At 40.1% G+C, this 18,656-nt stretch overlaps 1 protein-coding gene across 4 annotated transcripts; it reads left to right on the top strand.

Annotated features, from left to right (window-relative positions):
• Positions 1 to 415: 415 nt before the first annotated feature.
• On the top strand, positions 416 to 18,532 carry PRKAB2 (protein kinase AMP-activated non-catalytic subunit beta 2). Of its 4 annotated transcripts, XM_028131315.2 has the most exons (9): positions 416 to 608; positions 5,022 to 5,188; positions 5,961 to 6,054; positions 6,291 to 6,411; positions 9,733 to 9,866; positions 10,633 to 10,701; positions 12,641 to 12,677; positions 13,760 to 13,803; positions 15,562 to 18,532. In XM_028131315.2, the coding sequence occupies exons 1-8, from the start codon at positions 453 to 455 to the stop codon at positions 13,777 to 13,779; spliced, it is 798 nt and encodes a 265-aa protein (XP_027987116.1). In that variant the 5' UTR covers positions 416 to 452; the 3' UTR covers positions 13,780 to 13,803; positions 15,562 to 18,532. The 4 variants fall into 4 exon arrangements, with proteins under 4 accessions (XP_027987116.1, XP_027987115.1, XP_008153844.1 ...); XM_028131314.2 differs by having other exon boundaries at positions 13,760 to 18,532; XM_008155622.3 differs by lacking the exon at positions 12,641 to 12,677 and having other exon boundaries at positions 13,760 to 18,532.
• Positions 18,533 to 18,656: the final 124 nt, after the last annotated feature.

Below are 18,656 nucleotides of genomic sequence, written 5' to 3'. Positions count from 1 at the left end.
CGAGGTGGCAGCGCTAGAGGGGCCGGCGGGAACGCGCGCGCGCGGGGGGCGGGCTGTAGCCATTTTAGGCGGAGACCCGGATTGCTACCCGGGCGCGGCTTCAATTTTCAATAACTTTATTGGTGGCCTCATGCTCACAACACCCGTCGCGCCGGCGGGAGGTGATCGGGGTGCGGGCGTGAGCGCGGGGATGCCTGGGAGTTCCCGAAAGCGGGATTCCTGAGCGACGCACAGCGGAGGAGCAAGGGAGGGCGGGGCGGGGCGGGGTCCGGGCATTCACGGAGGCCCCGGAGGGAAGCGACCCCCCAGACGGCTTCCCTGCGGCGGCGGGGATTCCCTGAACCGGAACCCCAGGCGAAGGGGCGGGGCCGGAGGTGCCCCTGACGCGCCGACGGGGTGTTCCCCGCGCTGTGCCGTTCCCACGGCAGGTGGCCCCGGCGCGCGCCGCAGCCATGGGGAACACCGCCAGCGACCGGGTGGCCGGGGAGCGCCACGGCGCCAAGGCTGTGCGCGCGGAGGGCGCCGGCGGCCCCGGCCCGGGCAAGGAGCACAAGATCATGGTGGGCAGCACCGACGACCCCAGCGTCTTCAGCCTGCCCGACTCCAAGGTGAGCGAACCCAAGTGGGTGGCGACACTGCCGCGGCCTGGGCGTCGGGGCTCCTCCTCCTCCCTTTCTTAGTTCGTATCCCACGGATCTAGGTTACGGTTTTTGTGAATTAAAGGGGTTTTTCGGGGATGGAGATGTGGGATGGCAATTCCTCTTGCCGGGCTGCCTCCAAGTTAGAAGCGAGAATGCTTGCTTTCCGACCAGTCTGTTGCTGGCCACAGGTTGAGGATGACGGGAGGACCCCCGCCCCCTTGTCTTTGGTTCTCCTAACAGGAAGGTGTCCTCTTCTGAGGTATGGATGAACACTAGTCTAGGTTGGAAGCGCGGGTGGAAAACTTCCGTTTCCCACATTTGCCCTGAGGTGGGTAAATGAATATTTTCCCCTGGCAACTTATGTGTATCCGTATCCCGTTTACCCTTCTCGGCGCTCAGCACTTCCGATCCCCGTCCCTTCGGCTGGGCTGTGAGGGGCAGCCGCTTGCTCATGTGAATCCTTTCCTCCTAGCAGTGGGGCTCAGAAAGGGATATCCCTGCTCAGGTTTTGCCCCACACTCCGGCTGTCTGCAGAGACTGAGGTGGTGCTTCTCTCATGCCCAGCTGCTACCTCAAGGGGCAGAGCCAATAATTCCAGGATTTCTCCATTGCCCAGTAGGACTTCCTAAGCGCTAGCAGGGCTAACAAGGACCACCCGCGGCTGCTCCGGAGAACTTGCTCTCAGTTCCAAGGTCTTGCAGGAAAGCAGTAACTTGTGTTCACTCTACAGAAAGGACAGATGGAGCTGACAGCAATATGATTACCATCCAAATGCTTCTAATCACTTTTAGAGCTGTCAGCATTAAATGCATTAAGGCCAACTGGGAAGAAGTAAAAAAAAAAAAAAAAAAAGGTGGAGGGATTGAGGAGATTGGAGTGTGTTTGATGTTTCTTGTTTCTTCAACAAAGTAATAGAGAATGATTTGCCTACTTGGTAGCACATAGAATTAGGTTGTTTTCTTGGATCCCAACTGAGAACGTAATCAGAGGAAGGAGGACTGAGGATGATTAAAGGGACCATTTCTTGGGGTTTCTTTTCTGTTCCTTTCTTCTCCCACTTCAGGATTCCTTCCTCATCATTTGGGCTGTCCATCCAGCCATCTGAATTTACTTATTCAAGGTTTCTCAAGGTGATCTCCCTCACTGTATTTTTTTTTTTCCATTTTCCTACATTGATGACTCAGGAATTAAGAATAGTGTTTTTGTCAAGCTGTGACTGCGGTAATCGGTGTCCTGGATTGAAGCCAGGTTGCTCTATCTGAAAATGGAGCCTTATTTTGGATCATTCTTTCCCTTCCCTCAGTCTTGCCATTTGTGAAATAAGAAAATTGGTTCAGATCATTCCTAAGATCTCTTCCAAATCTAAAATTTTATAGTTCTCAAAGTACTGTCTTCTTCCCTCAATATTTTACTTGAACATTTCATACTGTAATTCTAATTGTCTCTTTCCCTGATGCCTTTGCTGACAATTTAACTTGGCGTAAACAGTCTTTCTGCTAGTCAGCAGTACTCATATCTCCCACAGAAATGTCATGTCATACATGGAAGGGCTTTCTTCCAAAGCTAGGCATATTAATAGTTTGTAGCTTTCAAATTCGAAATCGAAAATCCTAAATCCTAAAAGTAACTGATAGAAACAGTGGCAGTGGGGCCTACATTGCTTTGAATGCCAACCTTCTTCAGTTCTCAATTCTGTTTGCACATTAAAATCGCCTGACATTTGTTTAAACACTTTATGGAAAATGTTTCAAGTTTAGGCAGAACAGTGTAATGAACTCCTAAATACCTGTCACCCAGTTTAAACAATGATCAAATCGTGAATGAATTTATATAACCTATACCCTTTCACTCTCCACACCAATTATTTTGAAGCAAATTCCAGACATGTCATATGGTATTTTATTTATTTTAGAACAGATCTCTAAAAATGAGGGTTTTTTTTCTTTGTTTAACATTATTATATGGGAAACTTAAAGATTCCCAGGCCCTATATCTGAATCAGAATCTGAGGATAATTCTTAGACATATGTAGACATTTTGTAATTCTAATGCAGCTTTTCAGACAAGAGTGCATTGCTTCAAGAATATGGAGACCAGGTTTTCTCTTAAGCCACTTATATAATGTGAAAGTGCCTTCATTTCTCTTTCTCTGTTTACTTCAGATTGTACTGCTACTGGTGTCTCAGTGCAGTGTTGAGAAAGATCGAGAGGCAGTATGGAAGGTAGACTACCGCAGCCATTTGAAAATAAAGCCCAAATGAATAAGCAAGCCCTTTAAAAAAAAAAAAAAAACCCACATTATTTTATTTGGTAACCTTTGTTTTATATGTTTTATTGATTCTAAAGAGAAAGGAAGGGAGAGGGAGAGACAGGAAACATCAGTGTGAGAGAAAAATATTGATTGGCTGCCTCCTGCACACACCCCAACTAGAGATCGAGCCTGCAACCTGGGCATGTGCCCTGACCAGGAATCCAACAGGCAGCCTTTCAGTGCATGGGGTGATGCCCAACCAACTGAGTCACCTGGCCAGGGCTATGTGGTAATCTTTTCACTTGATACTGTACAGTCTTATTTCTCTATTTACCAACGTCATTTAAGCCTATGTAAAGTGGGGCTCAGCAAACTTTTTTCTGTAAAGGGCCAGATAGTAAATATTTTAGACTTTGCAGACCATATAGTCTCTCACAACTACCCATTTCTGCCACTGTAGCATGAAAACAGCTGAGATACTAAGTAAATGAATGAGTGTGCTATTTTCCAATAAAACTTTATTTATAAACCATCTGGCTTACTGGCCATAGTTTGCCAACTCTTCTTCTAAAGGATGGTATGTGGAGAGACTGTTCTAAGACATGTCCTCTACCTTCATCCAGCTACATCCCTGCCAGAACAGAGATTGCTTCCTGTAAATTCCCTCAGAGATTGTTTGATTGACCTCTCCCATATGTCCCAGGTGTACTGGTTCCTAGAACAAGCCCTTGTCCTGCCCTGGGCAGGCACTAAGACTATTTCCCCTTATTTAGGGCAGCTCCTGCCCCAGTACTCCTATCCATTTTGCTCTGTTCTATATATTTCTTCAGTGCCTGCTGCAGGGCTTGGAGTTTATCCACATTATCTTGCTGAAGCCCAAGATGAACCTCATGTAAGTTCCCTTAATAAACTCTGATGTAATGATGGCATTGTCAACCCCTTTCTTCAGTCTCTCAGTCCCAGGAAATTTCCCAACATGGTAATGAAAAGAAACTAAGTAAGGAGTCAATATTTTTCAGAATCCTACAGACCTCATTTGATATTGGAACTGCTTTTGTTGAAGGATGCTGTGTTTTTGATCTGATGTTTCTTGAGGCTCTAGAATTTTCATTCCTACTCCTGAAATAATTAGTATGGTGAGCAAATAAGAGTTCATAACCAATTCTCAAAATTAAAGAAACCAGTGATCTGGTTTTTATATTTTTAATTTGTAACCTATTAGCTAAAATGGAGTTTATGAATTATTTATGAATTTCAGTATCTCTATCTTCCATTGCAACTGATAATTGAGAGCTATTCATACTTGCATGTGAAAAATACATGGCTAATGTAATTATTTTTTATAGAACCACTAGAGGCCCGGTGCACAAAATTCATGCATGGGTAGGGTCCCTAGGCCTGGCCAGCAATCAGGGCTAATCTATGGGTCCAACAGGGGGCGGGGGTAAGGCCCCCGCTGGCACCCTCCTTGGCTTGCCTGGGGCCTGAGGGCTGGGGGCAGCTCCTGTGTTGAGTGTCTGCCCCCGTGGTCAGTGCGCATCATAGCAACCAGTCATTCTGCATATTAGTCTTTTATTATATAAGACTACAGGCCGGTGCACGAATCCATGCAGGGGTGGGGTCCCTTGGCCTGGCCAGCAATTGATGCCGGCTGGCCTAGGGGAGGGAACACGGGAGGTTGGCCAGCCATGGGAGGTTGACTGTGGGGGTGCACTGACCACCAGGGGGCAGCTCCTGCATTGAGCATCTGACCCCTGGTGGTCAGTGCGCGTCATAGCGACCAGTCGACCGGTCGTTTCGTCACTTAGGCTTTTATATATAGAGATACTTCATTTTTTCCTCTTAAGAGGCACTCAGAAGCATATCATAGTTGCCTGCCTGTGATATAATGTGATAACAGGAAACAGACTTGGAAGTTAGGATGTGATTTGGGCAGCATAAGTCATTTATTTGACCATATTGGTCCTAAATGAGTTATTTATCTATAGTGTGTTCAAAACCAAACTTGCTAATTTCAGGGCTTATTAACCCTTAGCAGAAACATAGCACCCCTCTCTGCCCTAGGGAGGAGAGTGACCTTCTAAGAATTCCTGGGTCACAACTTAGGGATGACCTACTCCTTCTTACAGCTCCCTGGGGACAAAGAGTTTGTATCATGGCAGCAGGATTTGGACGACTCCGTAAAGCCCACACAGCAGGCCCGACCCACAGTTATCCGCTGGTCTGAAGGAGGCAAGGAGGTCTTCATCTCCGGGTCCTTCAACAATTGGAGCACCAAGATTCCACTGATTAAGAGGTGAAGACAAGTGTCTTGATTGAGTCTACAGAGTCCAGGAGTAGAGACCTGTCTGGACTACTCTCCACCTGCTAGGGACTCCTGAACATTTTCTATGACCAGTGACTATATCTGCGACTTCTTTTTTTTTTAATCTCATAGTGAGTCAGAGGTGTTTTACTACTCGGAGGGATTTATAGTTTTGTGGGCACTTTCTTTAGGACTGTATTAATTCAAGTCCTTTCTATGCTTATAGGAAATGTTTTATAATTAGCTGAGTCTAGTTGCTCTGACTTCTGCACTAAAACGAAACACACTGTGAAGTTCTGTTATTTGTTGCCTCCAGGGCAATAATGAATTATTTAACTGGTTATCAGAACGGCCTACCTATCAGTACGTAATCTTCCAGAAGATGCTCACCAAAATATGGAAAGGGTACCTTGAGCCACTTCTGTATCCTGAACCTACCTGCTATCTTATTTACACTTGTGAGGGATCTGTTCTGCTGAAGCAAAATAGTTGTACTTAGGTGAATCATTTTGGGAGATTAACATTTTTATTATTCTTTTCCAGACATTAGTTAAGAATTAAATTTATTGGGAGGGGTTGGCAAATACATGCTGAACATGATATAGGAAAGGAAACTGGGTTTATAAATTACTTCAGAGGCTACAATCACTTAGCAGTGTAGAGGATAATTGGTATGATATTTTGATTGCCTCATGGTTTTTACATTTACTTTCCATCTTCTGATAAGAACTTGGCCTATTTAACTTTCTGTTTTCTTCTGTAGCCATAATGACTTTGTGGCCATCCTGGACCTCCCTGAGGGAGAGCATCAGTACAAGTTCTTTGTGGATGGACAGTGGGTTCATGATCCATCAGAGGTAAGGCCTTGACCTCCAAGGGTAACCACTGACTTAGTTTCCTAGCTATTATTCCCCTTGGTGTCAAACTTCACTGCTGTCAGGATTGATGGGCAGCAGCTCTCCTGCACTGGAGGATTTATCTCTTGATAAAAGATGGAGGTGGCGAGTATGATCATTTTTAAAAAGAGGAGAGTTGAATGGAAGAGGTGGATTTGAAACAGGGACTCATACATTTTTCCCATTCACTGTTTCAGCCTGTGGTTACCAGTCAGCTTGGCACGATTAACAATTTGATCCATGTCAAAAAATCCGATTTTGAGGTGTTTGATGCTTTAAAACTAGATTCAATGGAAAGCTCGGAGACATCTTGTCGAGGTAATTTTGTAGTATTTGCTCTTTCTTGATGTTTTTCTTATAATGCATGTTCCTTCCCAAGAGTGGTTTTTATTCTTTTTGTAAAGAATTTTTGTTGTGTTTATTTGAGTTTATTTGTGTGTTTTATTTTCATTTTCTTTTCAGGAATCTTCTGAATTATATACAGGGTGAGGCAAAGGTAGGTTTATAGTTGTGGGTATGCGAAACACAGAGTTTATGCTTGTATTATTATTTATCATTTTTATTATTTTTCATACAAACAAGTGTAAACCTACTTTTTGCCCCACCCTGTGTAATTCTGTAAGCATTTTGGTCCCAGGCTCTGAGACAAAAAAAAAATCTCAGTTTAGAGTATTTGATTTCAAACTTTTTTTTTTTAATTATTTTTTTTCCCCAATTTTTTTTTTTAAATTTCTTTATTGATTAAGTTGATTTCAAACTTTAACCAGGATCTGCAGTAATGTAGATCTTTTGTTTTACATTATAACCCAACACACACACACACACACACACACACACACACACACCTATAACACAAGTCTTGTAAAACAGTGTTTGCCTTTATTACATATGATGCACTCTATTTTCTATTCTATCCTTTCCTTTTTGGCAAATAATGGGCTATGGCCTATATTTAAAAATCTATTTCTAACAATATTTCAAGTTTTTCATTGACCTTTGGTGGTATCATCCTCCCCCCACTGCCCGGGGGCTAGATGTTGTCTGGTTTGCCTCAGTGATATAGGACCCTACAGGAATGGCAGTCTTTAGGGAAAGAGGAGTTACAAAACCCCACAATTCTTGAGTGTGCATGTTAACTGAAGTTTTCTAAGTGTTTCTTTTTTTTTTAATGCCTTGGAAGAGTAAAAGGCCTGTATCCTTTTGTTTCTCCCAATATCATTTTTTCCAAGGAAGGCCTTCATCTCTATGTGCATTTGCTGCAGCACCAGATGGGTGATTTGCTAGCCACACTCACAGTTACCATTTGTTACTTTACAGTAAAGGCTATGACTGTCTACAGAACTGTGTGCACTGTTTCTAGTGAGCATACTTCCTTGTGGGCTCAAAGCCTGCCTCTGCTACTGACTAGCTTTGCCATCATGGACAAGTCCTTCAACCTTTTTGGTTCTCGGTTCCTTATGAATAAAATTGGAGGCTTAGATTCTCAATTGAGGAGACACAGTACCTGAAATGGGGCATATTAGAATCTCAGGGCACAAAGTGTGGGTTACAAAAAGAAGCAGTTTCTAAAAGAATAATCAATAGTATAATTGTTTATGGAAATTGTAAAAATGTTGTTTTCATTATATAAGCTCAGAAAGTAAAGCTGGGCATTCTTCTTGGCTGGTGGGGCAGTGAATAAAAAGGGTTTACAAATACTGAATTAAATCATGAGGCCACTTGTGACTAAATTTTTGTATTACATTATTCTGACATAGCAGCCAATAAATACTGGACATATAGTCATAATTATATAGAGAGAGGACTAGCACACTTTTGATATTTCTTTCTTCCCCCTTTTACCCAATTTCCTGATCCACTGAGGTAAAGTTTAGAATACATTTTATTAGGAATCTGCACTCAATGACCATCTTGCTAAGTATATAACTTTGGGCAAATCACTTAACCAATTTGTTTTTTTAAATTTCGAATGAAAGGGAAATAAAAACTTTCTACATACTTCCAAGGGGTGTTTTGTGGATCACATGACAAAATAACAGAGTATTTTGAAAAATTTCAAGTTCTATATAGTTTTAAGATGTTTCTTAATATAGCAATATTATTGCTACTCTTTTGCCTCTCATATAGTCAACTGAAATCTGAGTTCTTATACTGGTTATTAAAATCTTTTTTACTAGAAACTATAAACAAATATTAAAATTTGTTAAGCAGTTATAGTTCTCTCTCTTTTAATTAGTTCTATTTTTATATATTTTCTTCTATTCTGGTTTACATACATTTTTTTTCCTTTTCTTTTCTTTCTTTCTTTTTTTTTTTTTAATCCTCACCCGAGGATATTTTTCCATTGATTTTTAGAGAGAGTGGAAGGGAGAGAAAGAGTCAGAGAGAGAAACATTGATGTGAGAGAGACACATTGAGTGGCCACACACGCCCCGACTGGGACTGAACCCTGCAACCGAAGTACGAGCCCTTGACCAAAATTGACCTGGGACCCTTCCGTGCCCAGGCAGATACTCTATCCACTGTGCCAAACCGGCCAGGGCCATTTTTCATTTATTTTTCTTTCACAAATCTATGGATTTGCCTATTTGGGACATTTCATGTAAATGGGATTATACAATATGTGGTCTTTTGTGTTTGGCTTCTTTCACTTAATATGGTCATCCATGTTGTAATATGTACCAGTATTTTATTCCTTTTATAGCCGAATAAAATTCTACTGTATGAATATACTATTTTGTTTATCCATCCATTAGCTGATGGACATTTGGATTTGTTACTGCTTTTAGTCTATTATAAATAATGCTGTTTTGAACATTTGTGTTCAAGTTTTTGTGTAGACATGTTTTCATTTCTCTTAGGTATATACTCAGGAATATAATTTCTGGGTCATATGGTAACTTTATGTTTAACTTTTGAAGAAACTGCCAAACTGTTCAAAGCAGTGGCACCATTTTACATACCCTCCAGCAATGGGAATAGTACAAAGGTTCCAATTTCCCCACATACTTGCCAACAATTATTGTTCTTGTCAGTCTTTTTTATTATAGTCCTCTAAATGCATGTTAAGTGGTATTTTATTGTGGTTTTTATTTGCATTCCCCTAATGACTACTATATTATTAGTAATTTTGTCCTCATTGTTGCAATCATGGTAGTGTAAGTAATCTTAAAGTTTATAACCTTGTCTGTTTCCTGGGTGGAAAAAAAAGAAGAAATTAATCTTTTTATACTGTTTTACAGTGACAAGGCATTGTCACATTTGTTTTCTTATTTGATTCCTTTAAAAACATTGTGAAATTGGGTAGAGATTCTTTTTATTTTATGAATGAGGAAACTGACCATATTGTATGAATGAGGAAACGGATAAATGGAGTACTTCTTCCCAAAACCTACCTCTTTTACCGCTCTTCTCCTCCTTTATCCTCCATATCATGTTGCCAGGTTGAGGAACTTCCTAGTTTATGTTCAGGATAACTCAGACTTTTTCTTGTCTGCCTTACAGTTGTAGACCCAACATGTCACAAGTTTATGATTCATGACTTCTATGTATTTATTATTAGATGCCATGATGATATTTTTTTCATGCATTTTTACTTGTTCTCTAACTTTCCCTTATATTTGGATAAATGTCTTCCAGACCTTTCCAGCTCACCCCCAGGCCCTTATAGTCAAGAAATGTATGTGTTTCGATCTGAGGAGAGATTCAAATCCCCGCCCATCTTGCCTCCTCACCTTCTCCAAGTTATTCTTAACAAGGACACTAATATTTCTGTGAGTATCCTGAGAGTATTGCTGGGGCATCTTGAGGTCACTGGGACCATTTGAGCTAAAGTTTAGTAATCCTAGAGGTTGGGATTATTACAAAGGTGATTGTTACATATGTATTCATCACATATATGGAAAAAAGAAGAATTCTAATCTTTTCATATTGCTATCATACATATAACTATATATAGATATCATATATAGATACATATATTATTATAGTTTCTTTTTTCTAGGGCTGAGTTGTAGCTTTTCCAGGTACTGATATCAAAATTCATAGTTGTCTTCTGCTCCAAGTAATTCAGGCCCAGAGCTATGGATTATTAGGACCAGTTTCAGGAACTTATATTCCAACACAAGATAGGGCACATTTAACACTTGAGGATATAGAAAAGAAGTATAAAGTGGTCCTTTTTTGTGTGTGGTTTTCATATAATTTACATCTCTAGTCAATTCACATGATTCCCATTAAGATTACTGTTGCCTCTTAAGCCTGTATCTTCTATGTGTGATGTGGGCAATATTTTTGTCTTAGCTCTATTAAGGAAGATGAATTGATGCTGAGGCTTAGCATTTCTGTCCTGGACTCAGAATTTTCCTGATTTCCTGTAATGAGACTGTATTGATATCTACAAGGATGAGTGCAGTATGTAAAAGGAACAGTATATTCTAGTTTAGAGTTTCTCAACAATCCCAGAGGGCTTGAGGAAGAATAAACTGCCTGGTTTAAGACTGTGCATTTAACCCCAAGTAGTGTTTTTTTTTCTCTTAGTGTGATCCAGCCTTGCTCCCTGAACCAAATCACGTTATGCTGAACCATCTCTATGCATTGTCCATAAAGGTAAGTGGTGGGGCTGGCTCTTCACAGAGCTCCCCAAAATGGATTTCACTTTTATATCCCACACATAAGGGTAACATATGTTGCTCTGCTACTTCACTGAAGCTGAGGCTGGCAATAATGATCAAATTATAAGGAACTTATTTTTTTTCCCCAAAAAAATAAGTTTTTATTGATTTTTTAGAGAGAGAGGAATGGAGAAGGACAAAGAGAAATATCAGTGAGAGAGAAACGTCATCCATTGGCTGCCTCCTGCATGCCCCATACTGGGGATTGAGCCTGCAACCTGGACATGTTGCAGGAATCGAATGGGTGACCTCTTGGTTCCTAGGTCAACACTCAACCACTGAGCAAACACTGACCAGTCATATAAAGAACTTACTTATTTTTATTTTTATTTTTTTTTAGGCCACCAAAAATTTTGGTTGCCTACCCCCCAAAAAAATTGAACTCTTTTAAACTAGTGGGTGGGCTTTTTTTATTTTTTATCTTAGTTTCAAAAAACTGCACAGCAAAAGAAACCACCAATAAAACTAAAAGGCAACCAATCGAGTAGGAGATGTTTGCAAACAACAGCTCCAAAAAGGGGTTAATATCCAAAATACATAAAGAACTCATGCAACTCAACACCAAACAAACATATAATCAATTAAAAATGGGTAGAGGACCTGGACAGACACTTCTCGAAAGAAAACATACACATGGCCAACAGATATATGAAAAAATGTTCAACTTCACTAGCTATTAGGGAAATGCAAATCAAAACTACAATGAGATACCACCTCATACCTGTTAGAATGGCTATTATCAACGAGACAAGTATTGGAGAGGTTGTGGGGAAAAAAGGAACCCTCATTCACTGCTGGTGGGAATGTAAACTGGTACAGCACTATGGAAAACAGTACAGAGGCTCCTCAAAAAATTAAGAATAGAGTTACCATATGACCCAGCAGTCCTTCTTCTAAGTCTCTACCTGAAAATTTTGAAAACATTCATTTGCAAAAAAAAAAAAAATATTATATAGATATATATATGTTTATTGCAGCATTATACACAGAGGCCAAGACATGGAAACAACCAAAGTGTGCTTTGATGGATTATTGGATAAAGAAGATGTGGTACATATATATGTGGTGTACAATGGAAGACTACTGAGCCATAAAAAAGATGAAATATTGCCATTTGTGATAACATGGATGGACCTTGAGAATATTTTGCTAAGCAAAATAAGTCAGTCAGAAAAAGCTAAGAACCATATAATTCTTATGTGTGGGATATAAAACTGAAACTCATAGATACAAACATGTATTCTTAGCTTACCCTGTGGGTAGCTATAACCACTGTACTATCTACTTAATTTTGAGTACATAGCACTAAAATTCCACTTGCACAAAAAGCAAGTTTAGCTTCGATTCAAAGAATACCTAAATGTGGTATTAAAGCTCTCACTTTTTAAAGATGGACACAGCTGCTTTCAGGTGCCTCATTCATATATACCCAAGTGGTTGCATCTCTCCTATATTGAGAGAAATGTGACCAGATTTGCAGTGTCCCCTCCAATTCTTATTGTCCTTCTTGATTTCTCTGCTGCTTTAGAGTCTAGGTTGAAAATAGTCATTCAGTCTAGTCATGTCTTTGTGGTTTTGGCTATTGGAATAAAGTTTTGTTCTACAGTTACCAGATGATCATCACCTGGAGAGTTTGTAAAAATACAGATTCAGAGGCTACATCCCAGGGATTTTGAATAAGTGCATCTAGGAGGATGGGCCCTAATCATCTTTTTAAACTGCTTATATTTCTTAGATGTGCATCAGATAAGGAAATCACTGATACAGCTTCTTTAACAAATGACTTCTTTAATGGGTACTTTAAAAATATAACTGAATTTATTTTTTATAATAACCTTTTGTGGTAAGTATTATTTTTAACCCCTGTTTTATAGATAAAGAAACTAAGGCTCAGAGAAGGTCATATTGCCAGTAAGTACCAGAGAAAGGACTGAAGTCCAGTCCTCCTATTCTCATTCCCTATTCTTTCCTAGATATTACTGTGCCAGGTCTTTCCCAGTAGGTCTTTCTCTCACTTTCCCAGTAGGTATTTCTCTCATTTCTACCAAACCCTTCTTGGAGTTGAACTTTTTACCTGCCTTGCTTCTGTCATATTTAGGCTGTGACCAGCATTCTCTGGTCACGGAATGTTAATCTGGGAAGCACTGATTGTGGACAAACAGTATAGGGAAAAATAGGAAGATGCACTGGTTTCTCAATTGGATCTGCTTGGGTTCTTTGGGATCTGACTGAACTTTTGCCTCCTGTTACTGCTCCTTAACTATCAATGGATGTCCACAGGCCTGCCATCTTCTCTTGTGGTACATACATAAATACATAACCTGTAACACAGCCTGGGAAATTGTACCTTTTACTTTTCACACTGGTCTTGAGTATTGTGATTTACCTTGGCCTTGACCCAGATTGTTTAGACTATTTGGAATTAATCAATTGGATTGAGTGTCTTTCCTAGGAGGATTTTGGGGTCTACTTTATTCAAGGATAGAAGGGGATTCCTGAGTCCCCTCTTGATCAAAGAAGACTTTTTAAATGGAAATTAGACCTGCGTCAGGGCTTGAAAATGCCCTTTATTCTCATTGCATTTAAGATTCCTTCTATAAATGGATTGCCAGGGTTTTTCTTTCTTTTTTTCTTTGCAATTTTAAACCCAATATTCAAATTTAAAATGGGGAAGGAATGAAATAGGAGACTAATCTTTCTTCCGCACCAGCACCTATTATGTGTCAGCTACTATGCCAGATATTCTGATGTAAACATCAGAGCCACCTTAATGGTAGGTATTATCCTTTTAATGGTGAGGAAAAAAGACTTACAGACATGAAGTAGATTATTCAAGGTCACAAACAGAGTAACAGTAGGATTCAGGATTAGATTTAAGTTGATTTGACTCTAAAACCAAACTCCTTTTATAATATCAAACAATGTCTCTTAAAAGTGAGCAACTGTGTACCACTTGAACTAATGAATTAGCTGCATGTTTCTTTTCCTTGCAGGACAGCGTGATGGTCCTTAGTGCAACCCATCGCTACAAGAAGAAGTATGTCACTACTCTGCTGTACAAGCCCATCTGAGGGGATCCCTTTCTGCCTCCCAGGCTTCAGAAGCAGTTTCCTTGCCTTTCTGGACTAGACTAGTCTTACCTGAGACTGGAAGGCTGATTTGCTTTGAGGCTGATATGTGTGTTTCAGAGCCTCTGAGTAGGATGCTCTGCTTTTGCATTTGATTGAAGATGGGGGCTTTATGAATTCATGGCGTTCATTCTAAGAAAAATAATGCATATATGTATACATATGAGAGGAAAGTTAATGGAAGCTAGATGTATTCTCTCTGCCTCTAGGGACGCACCAAGAACTGTTTGGGGATTCTGCAGGAAGAACCTTCGTTATAGGAAGCTTTTTTTACTAAAATGAAGAGCAAACTCAGTATCCTTGATGGGTGGAGAGTCTATCACTGCTACCTTGGCTCTCCAAGGGATGGACCTGTGCCATACTCTGGCCCTACTCACAGCTGCCTCCTTTCAGGGCAGCTTTTCTTGCATGGGTTTTCTGTATTCCCAGAGTATGTGGCACAACCTTGTTGCTGGTTGGTTGGTTGGTTGGTTGGTTTTGTGGTGGTCTTTTTTTTTAATCCTCAGATGAGGATACACTCTGGTTTTTTTATATAATACCAGATACCCCACAAAAATCCTTTTTTCCTCTCATTTTACATTCTTGCTTTGATAACCTCTTTCAGATCCTATACATGACCCTCCCCTAACACAAAAACTCATTGGGTAAATGACTCCTTTCAAAGTCTGTGGGATATCTGACCCACCTCAGAGACTAGGGCTGCCAGAAAGTCCTTTTTAGCCCAGCACAGGCCTACGCCACTTTGTTACCACTTGTTCTAACTCCTACTAAGGAAAATGGCTCAGCATTATAAGGCAGGAAGCCCTGGCCATTGTTCTCAATGGTTAGAGCATTGTCCTACACCCCGAAGGGTCGTGGGTTTTATTTCCGGCCAAGGGCACATACCTGGGTTGCATGTTCAATCCCTGGCCCCGGTTGGGATGCATGTGGAAGGCAACCAATCGATGTGTCTCTCTCACATCGATCTTTCTCTCCCCTTCCCTTCCACTCTATAAAAATCAATGGAAAAAATATCATTGGGTGAGGATTAACCAAAAAAAAAAATAAAGGCAGGAATGCAGAAGGTCTACTTTCTTGTTTTACTAGTATTTTGATGCCACAGCTTGGGCTGTATTGGCACATCCCTATAGGTTTTCCTACCTGGCCTGGCCTGCTCCAAGTTCTCTTTCTCAGAGCAGACAACCTTGAAGGTGGGAGTGAGCCAGGGAAAACTTTCATGTCTTTCATCCTTGAAAGATTTTTATGTGCCTACATTTTTCTTTAATTAAAAATGCCTTTTCATTGGTCTTATGAGACTTCATAGGAGAATTCTTGATGAATGGTTCCCAAGATTTTCTTCCCTAGTCTAGTTCTTAATCTTAGAGTAAGTAATGTAGCTGACCCTGTGCACATCATTACACTAAATACTGCTCTAGGTGCAGATTTATTCAGGCTCATTTGATGCACCTAAAAGGTTCCCTCAACTTAAGATTTGTTAGGGTGAAAATCAAGAAAGTACCCTTGGTGTTCTTCAACCATCATTTTGTTCTTCTGCCTCTTTTTAAAAAATATTTGATAATGAGGTGGGGTCAGTGATTTCCATTTGTGGAATGAAAAGTAGCATTCAATCTATTCTTGGGGTAGAAAGGTAAGACATATTTTCCAGGTATCTGGCTCTTCCATTACAGGTAAATGCACGTCAAACATTCAACACCGAAGGAGTCCAAACTTGATGCTTGAGAGACTCCTTGACTGCTAAGATGAGCCCAGCCACAATGAGGGCATCCACAGGTCAGTTTAGTTACCGCCTGCTTTCTTTCCCATACAAAGCTGAAGGCAGTTATCTTTGGGTATGTAGACCTCTTAGGTCCCCGTATGAGGCAGTAGGGTATGGTGGTGGTGTTTCGCTGGGAATGCAAATTGCCAAGTGCTTTGGTGGTTAATTGCTGAGAATAAATACTGCTTTAGCCACTTAAGGCCACCTTCTGCAGCAAAAGGCTTTTGTGGAGAACTTTTATACTCCCAACCACTTTTTGAATAGTGTGCCATTTAAAAAATCCAGGCCAAATCCCATTTTAACCAACTCTTAGGATCTATGTCATCTTCAGTTAATCTAGACTTTTGTTTTTTCTAATACCCATTAAATAAGTGGGCTACTTAGGAGGATTCAAAATCTTGGGTTTGAATAAAGGATTTTGTTGCACTCATATTTCTGGTCAACAGTATTGAAATGTAATTGCCTATATGTTCATGTATTAAGATTTTTATTCCACACAGGTATGTCAGTAGAGGGGGCAGGAAAAGAGATCCCTTCAATTTCTTTCAGACCAAAGGCTTTGTTGAATTGGGTCTGGCTTCAGTGACAGTAGATTTTGGTGCTGGTAACCTTCATATCTTTCTAATCAGGAAAGATGCAGAGAGCATCAGTTTCCCAAATTCTGAGGTAATCTCTCAGCCAGATGTGAAATGGGAGCCTAACAGCTGGTATGGAAGGTGTGGGTGAGAGGAACTGGATGATGACTCCTTCAGTATTGTTCCTTTTTTATACTGCTAATACGTCCCATGGCCCTGAGAAGCCCTATCACCCTCTGTCCCAAAGAAACTGTTCTAGAAGGTAGGGAGGGAGGGAGGACGGTAGCCCCACGTATAGCCACTCATTCTTTTGTATTGGTTAATGGAATAGTTTACTTTCTGCAGAATAGAGTTTAGCGATTTGAGAAATGAATAAAAGCAAGAAAAATATTTTTAGCTCTTTTGGGAGGGACTATTGCAGTTTCACAAGAGTCAGAAGAATAAGAAAATAGTTCTCAGGAGGATTAACCCTTTAAAGAACTACATCATGGTTTGGGATTATGGGAAAAAGAGAATGACTGAGTTGAGGAGTAATACTAGGAAAATAAAGACTTGAATAACAGAACTATCCTTTAAAAAAAAATTAAATCAGACATAACATATTGGTGTCCTTGGATTTCATTGTACAGAATTTACTATAAAAGACATCATTCCTTCAACTCTTGTTCCTGTTCTCTACCCTTTTTTCTATATTCTGATGCAAATTCATTTGTCAGGTAGACTTTATCAGGGTCTCAAGTCAAACATTACCTAAAATAAACGTTAGGCATCTTGCTGGTATGGAGAACTTTAGAGTCATGTTTAGAGTTGAATGGGATTCAACCACTATAAGCAACACCCGTGAAGGGCATACTGGGCCTTAATGGTTTGGCTTTTTAAAATAATGCTTACATGGTAAAGAAATCCTGTAAAAGAAGAATCTAAGAGAAGTTCCTGAGAAAATCCTACAAACCCTGGCCCACTTACTTCCCTCCAATTAGTTCTAGTCTCTTGTAGACGTACTGAATCTGAGATAAAACCTTTGAAAAGTATTGGTACTCCATGTATGCTACTAAAATGAAGTTAAATTTTGAAAGAAGTGTTACCTCCAGACTTATATTAATGTGGGCTGTAAATGAAGGTGACGTACTAATGATAGAATTTCCTGCTTTTAACTGGGGAAACAGGGCTTTTAAAATTTTGACCTCAACTAAAAATGATATGCAATAGTCTATGTTTGTGTGTGTTTGAAATACATTCTGTTCTCAAAGGTTTCTAAATCCTCATGTTCTAGTGATTTGGGGCATGGGCTTACTCGCAGATACAGTTTGTTCCTGCATTATTCTGACTCATCCTGAAGGCCAAGTTCCTGCTGTCTTCTACCAGGGACTGCTGATTCAGTTACCAATGGGATGGTGGACCTGGGCGGGGGAGGCGTTACGGTCTGTCTTTTAAAAGTCTGGATCTAGGCATTTGTCTGTTCTTAAGCGCCAATCTCAATTGGAGCTTGAAGGGCTGTGATTTCTGCAATGAACCCAAACTTTTGGAGTAAAAGAATTTATTTTTAAATTTTAAATTATAAGCAAAAAGAAAGAAGAAAAAAACTCGAATCAGCTGCTTATGAACTCCAATTCTTAGTAATGGAATCTCTCTAGGATTCATATTTGGGCTTTGTCTTGATTTGCTTTTCTCAATTGTGCTTTTTAGTGAATAAGTTTTGTTAAAAATTGAAATTTTTATTGGTTTTAACATTAATTGGAAATGGATTGTGTGTAGTACAGTACTTTTGCAGTAAGATTGGTATGAAATTCTAAACACTGGATCTTGTAGTCAGGTTAAACGGTCAAGGAATACCTACCATAGTATTATGTATTGATCATCTTACTTTTCTGTTTCCGTCTACAGAGCACTAACCTTAACCAGGTTCAGGTTTTAGAACAGCCAAGCTCACTGATGTTATTAATTCTAATTCCAGACTGGGCCCCATATGTGAGACTTGTTTGAATACTGGTAAATTGGAGGATGTTGGTTGTTGTTATACTGAAGCTTTTTGGATTAGTGAAGCTCTGTCATAAAGGGGAAATAAGACTATAATTTGAAAAGAATTAAACATGTGTCCTTTAAATGGTGCTTTTTGTAACCTTTAGTGCTGAGGTGCAGAGCTGCTTTTCACTATTTAATAGAGGAGTAGCACACAAGAATGGGTTTGAAAACTTTTCTCCAAATGGATTTTGTCACTGGACTCTGATGTGTCTGAAAATTGTGATGTAGCACATGCAGAAATTGTTTTTCTCCATAAAACTGTTGAATAAAAGTATTATGCAGCAATATTTGAATTGTTCATTGACTACTGATTATATTATCAAGATCTGTCTGCTGCCCTGGACGACGTGGCTCAGTTGCTTGGGCATCACCCCGAACCAGTACTGAAAGATTGCTGGTTCTATTCCCA

The sequence above is a fragment of the Eptesicus fuscus genome, chromosome 22 (assembly GCF_027574615.1).
Source record: "Eptesicus fuscus isolate TK198812 chromosome 22, DD_ASM_mEF_20220401, whole genome shotgun sequence".
Classification (NCBI taxonomy): Eukaryota; Metazoa; Chordata; class Mammalia; order Chiroptera; family Vespertilionidae; genus Eptesicus; species Eptesicus fuscus.
The sequence above is the reverse complement of the archived record's forward strand: the minus strand, read 5'-3'. Positions and strand labels throughout refer to the sequence as shown.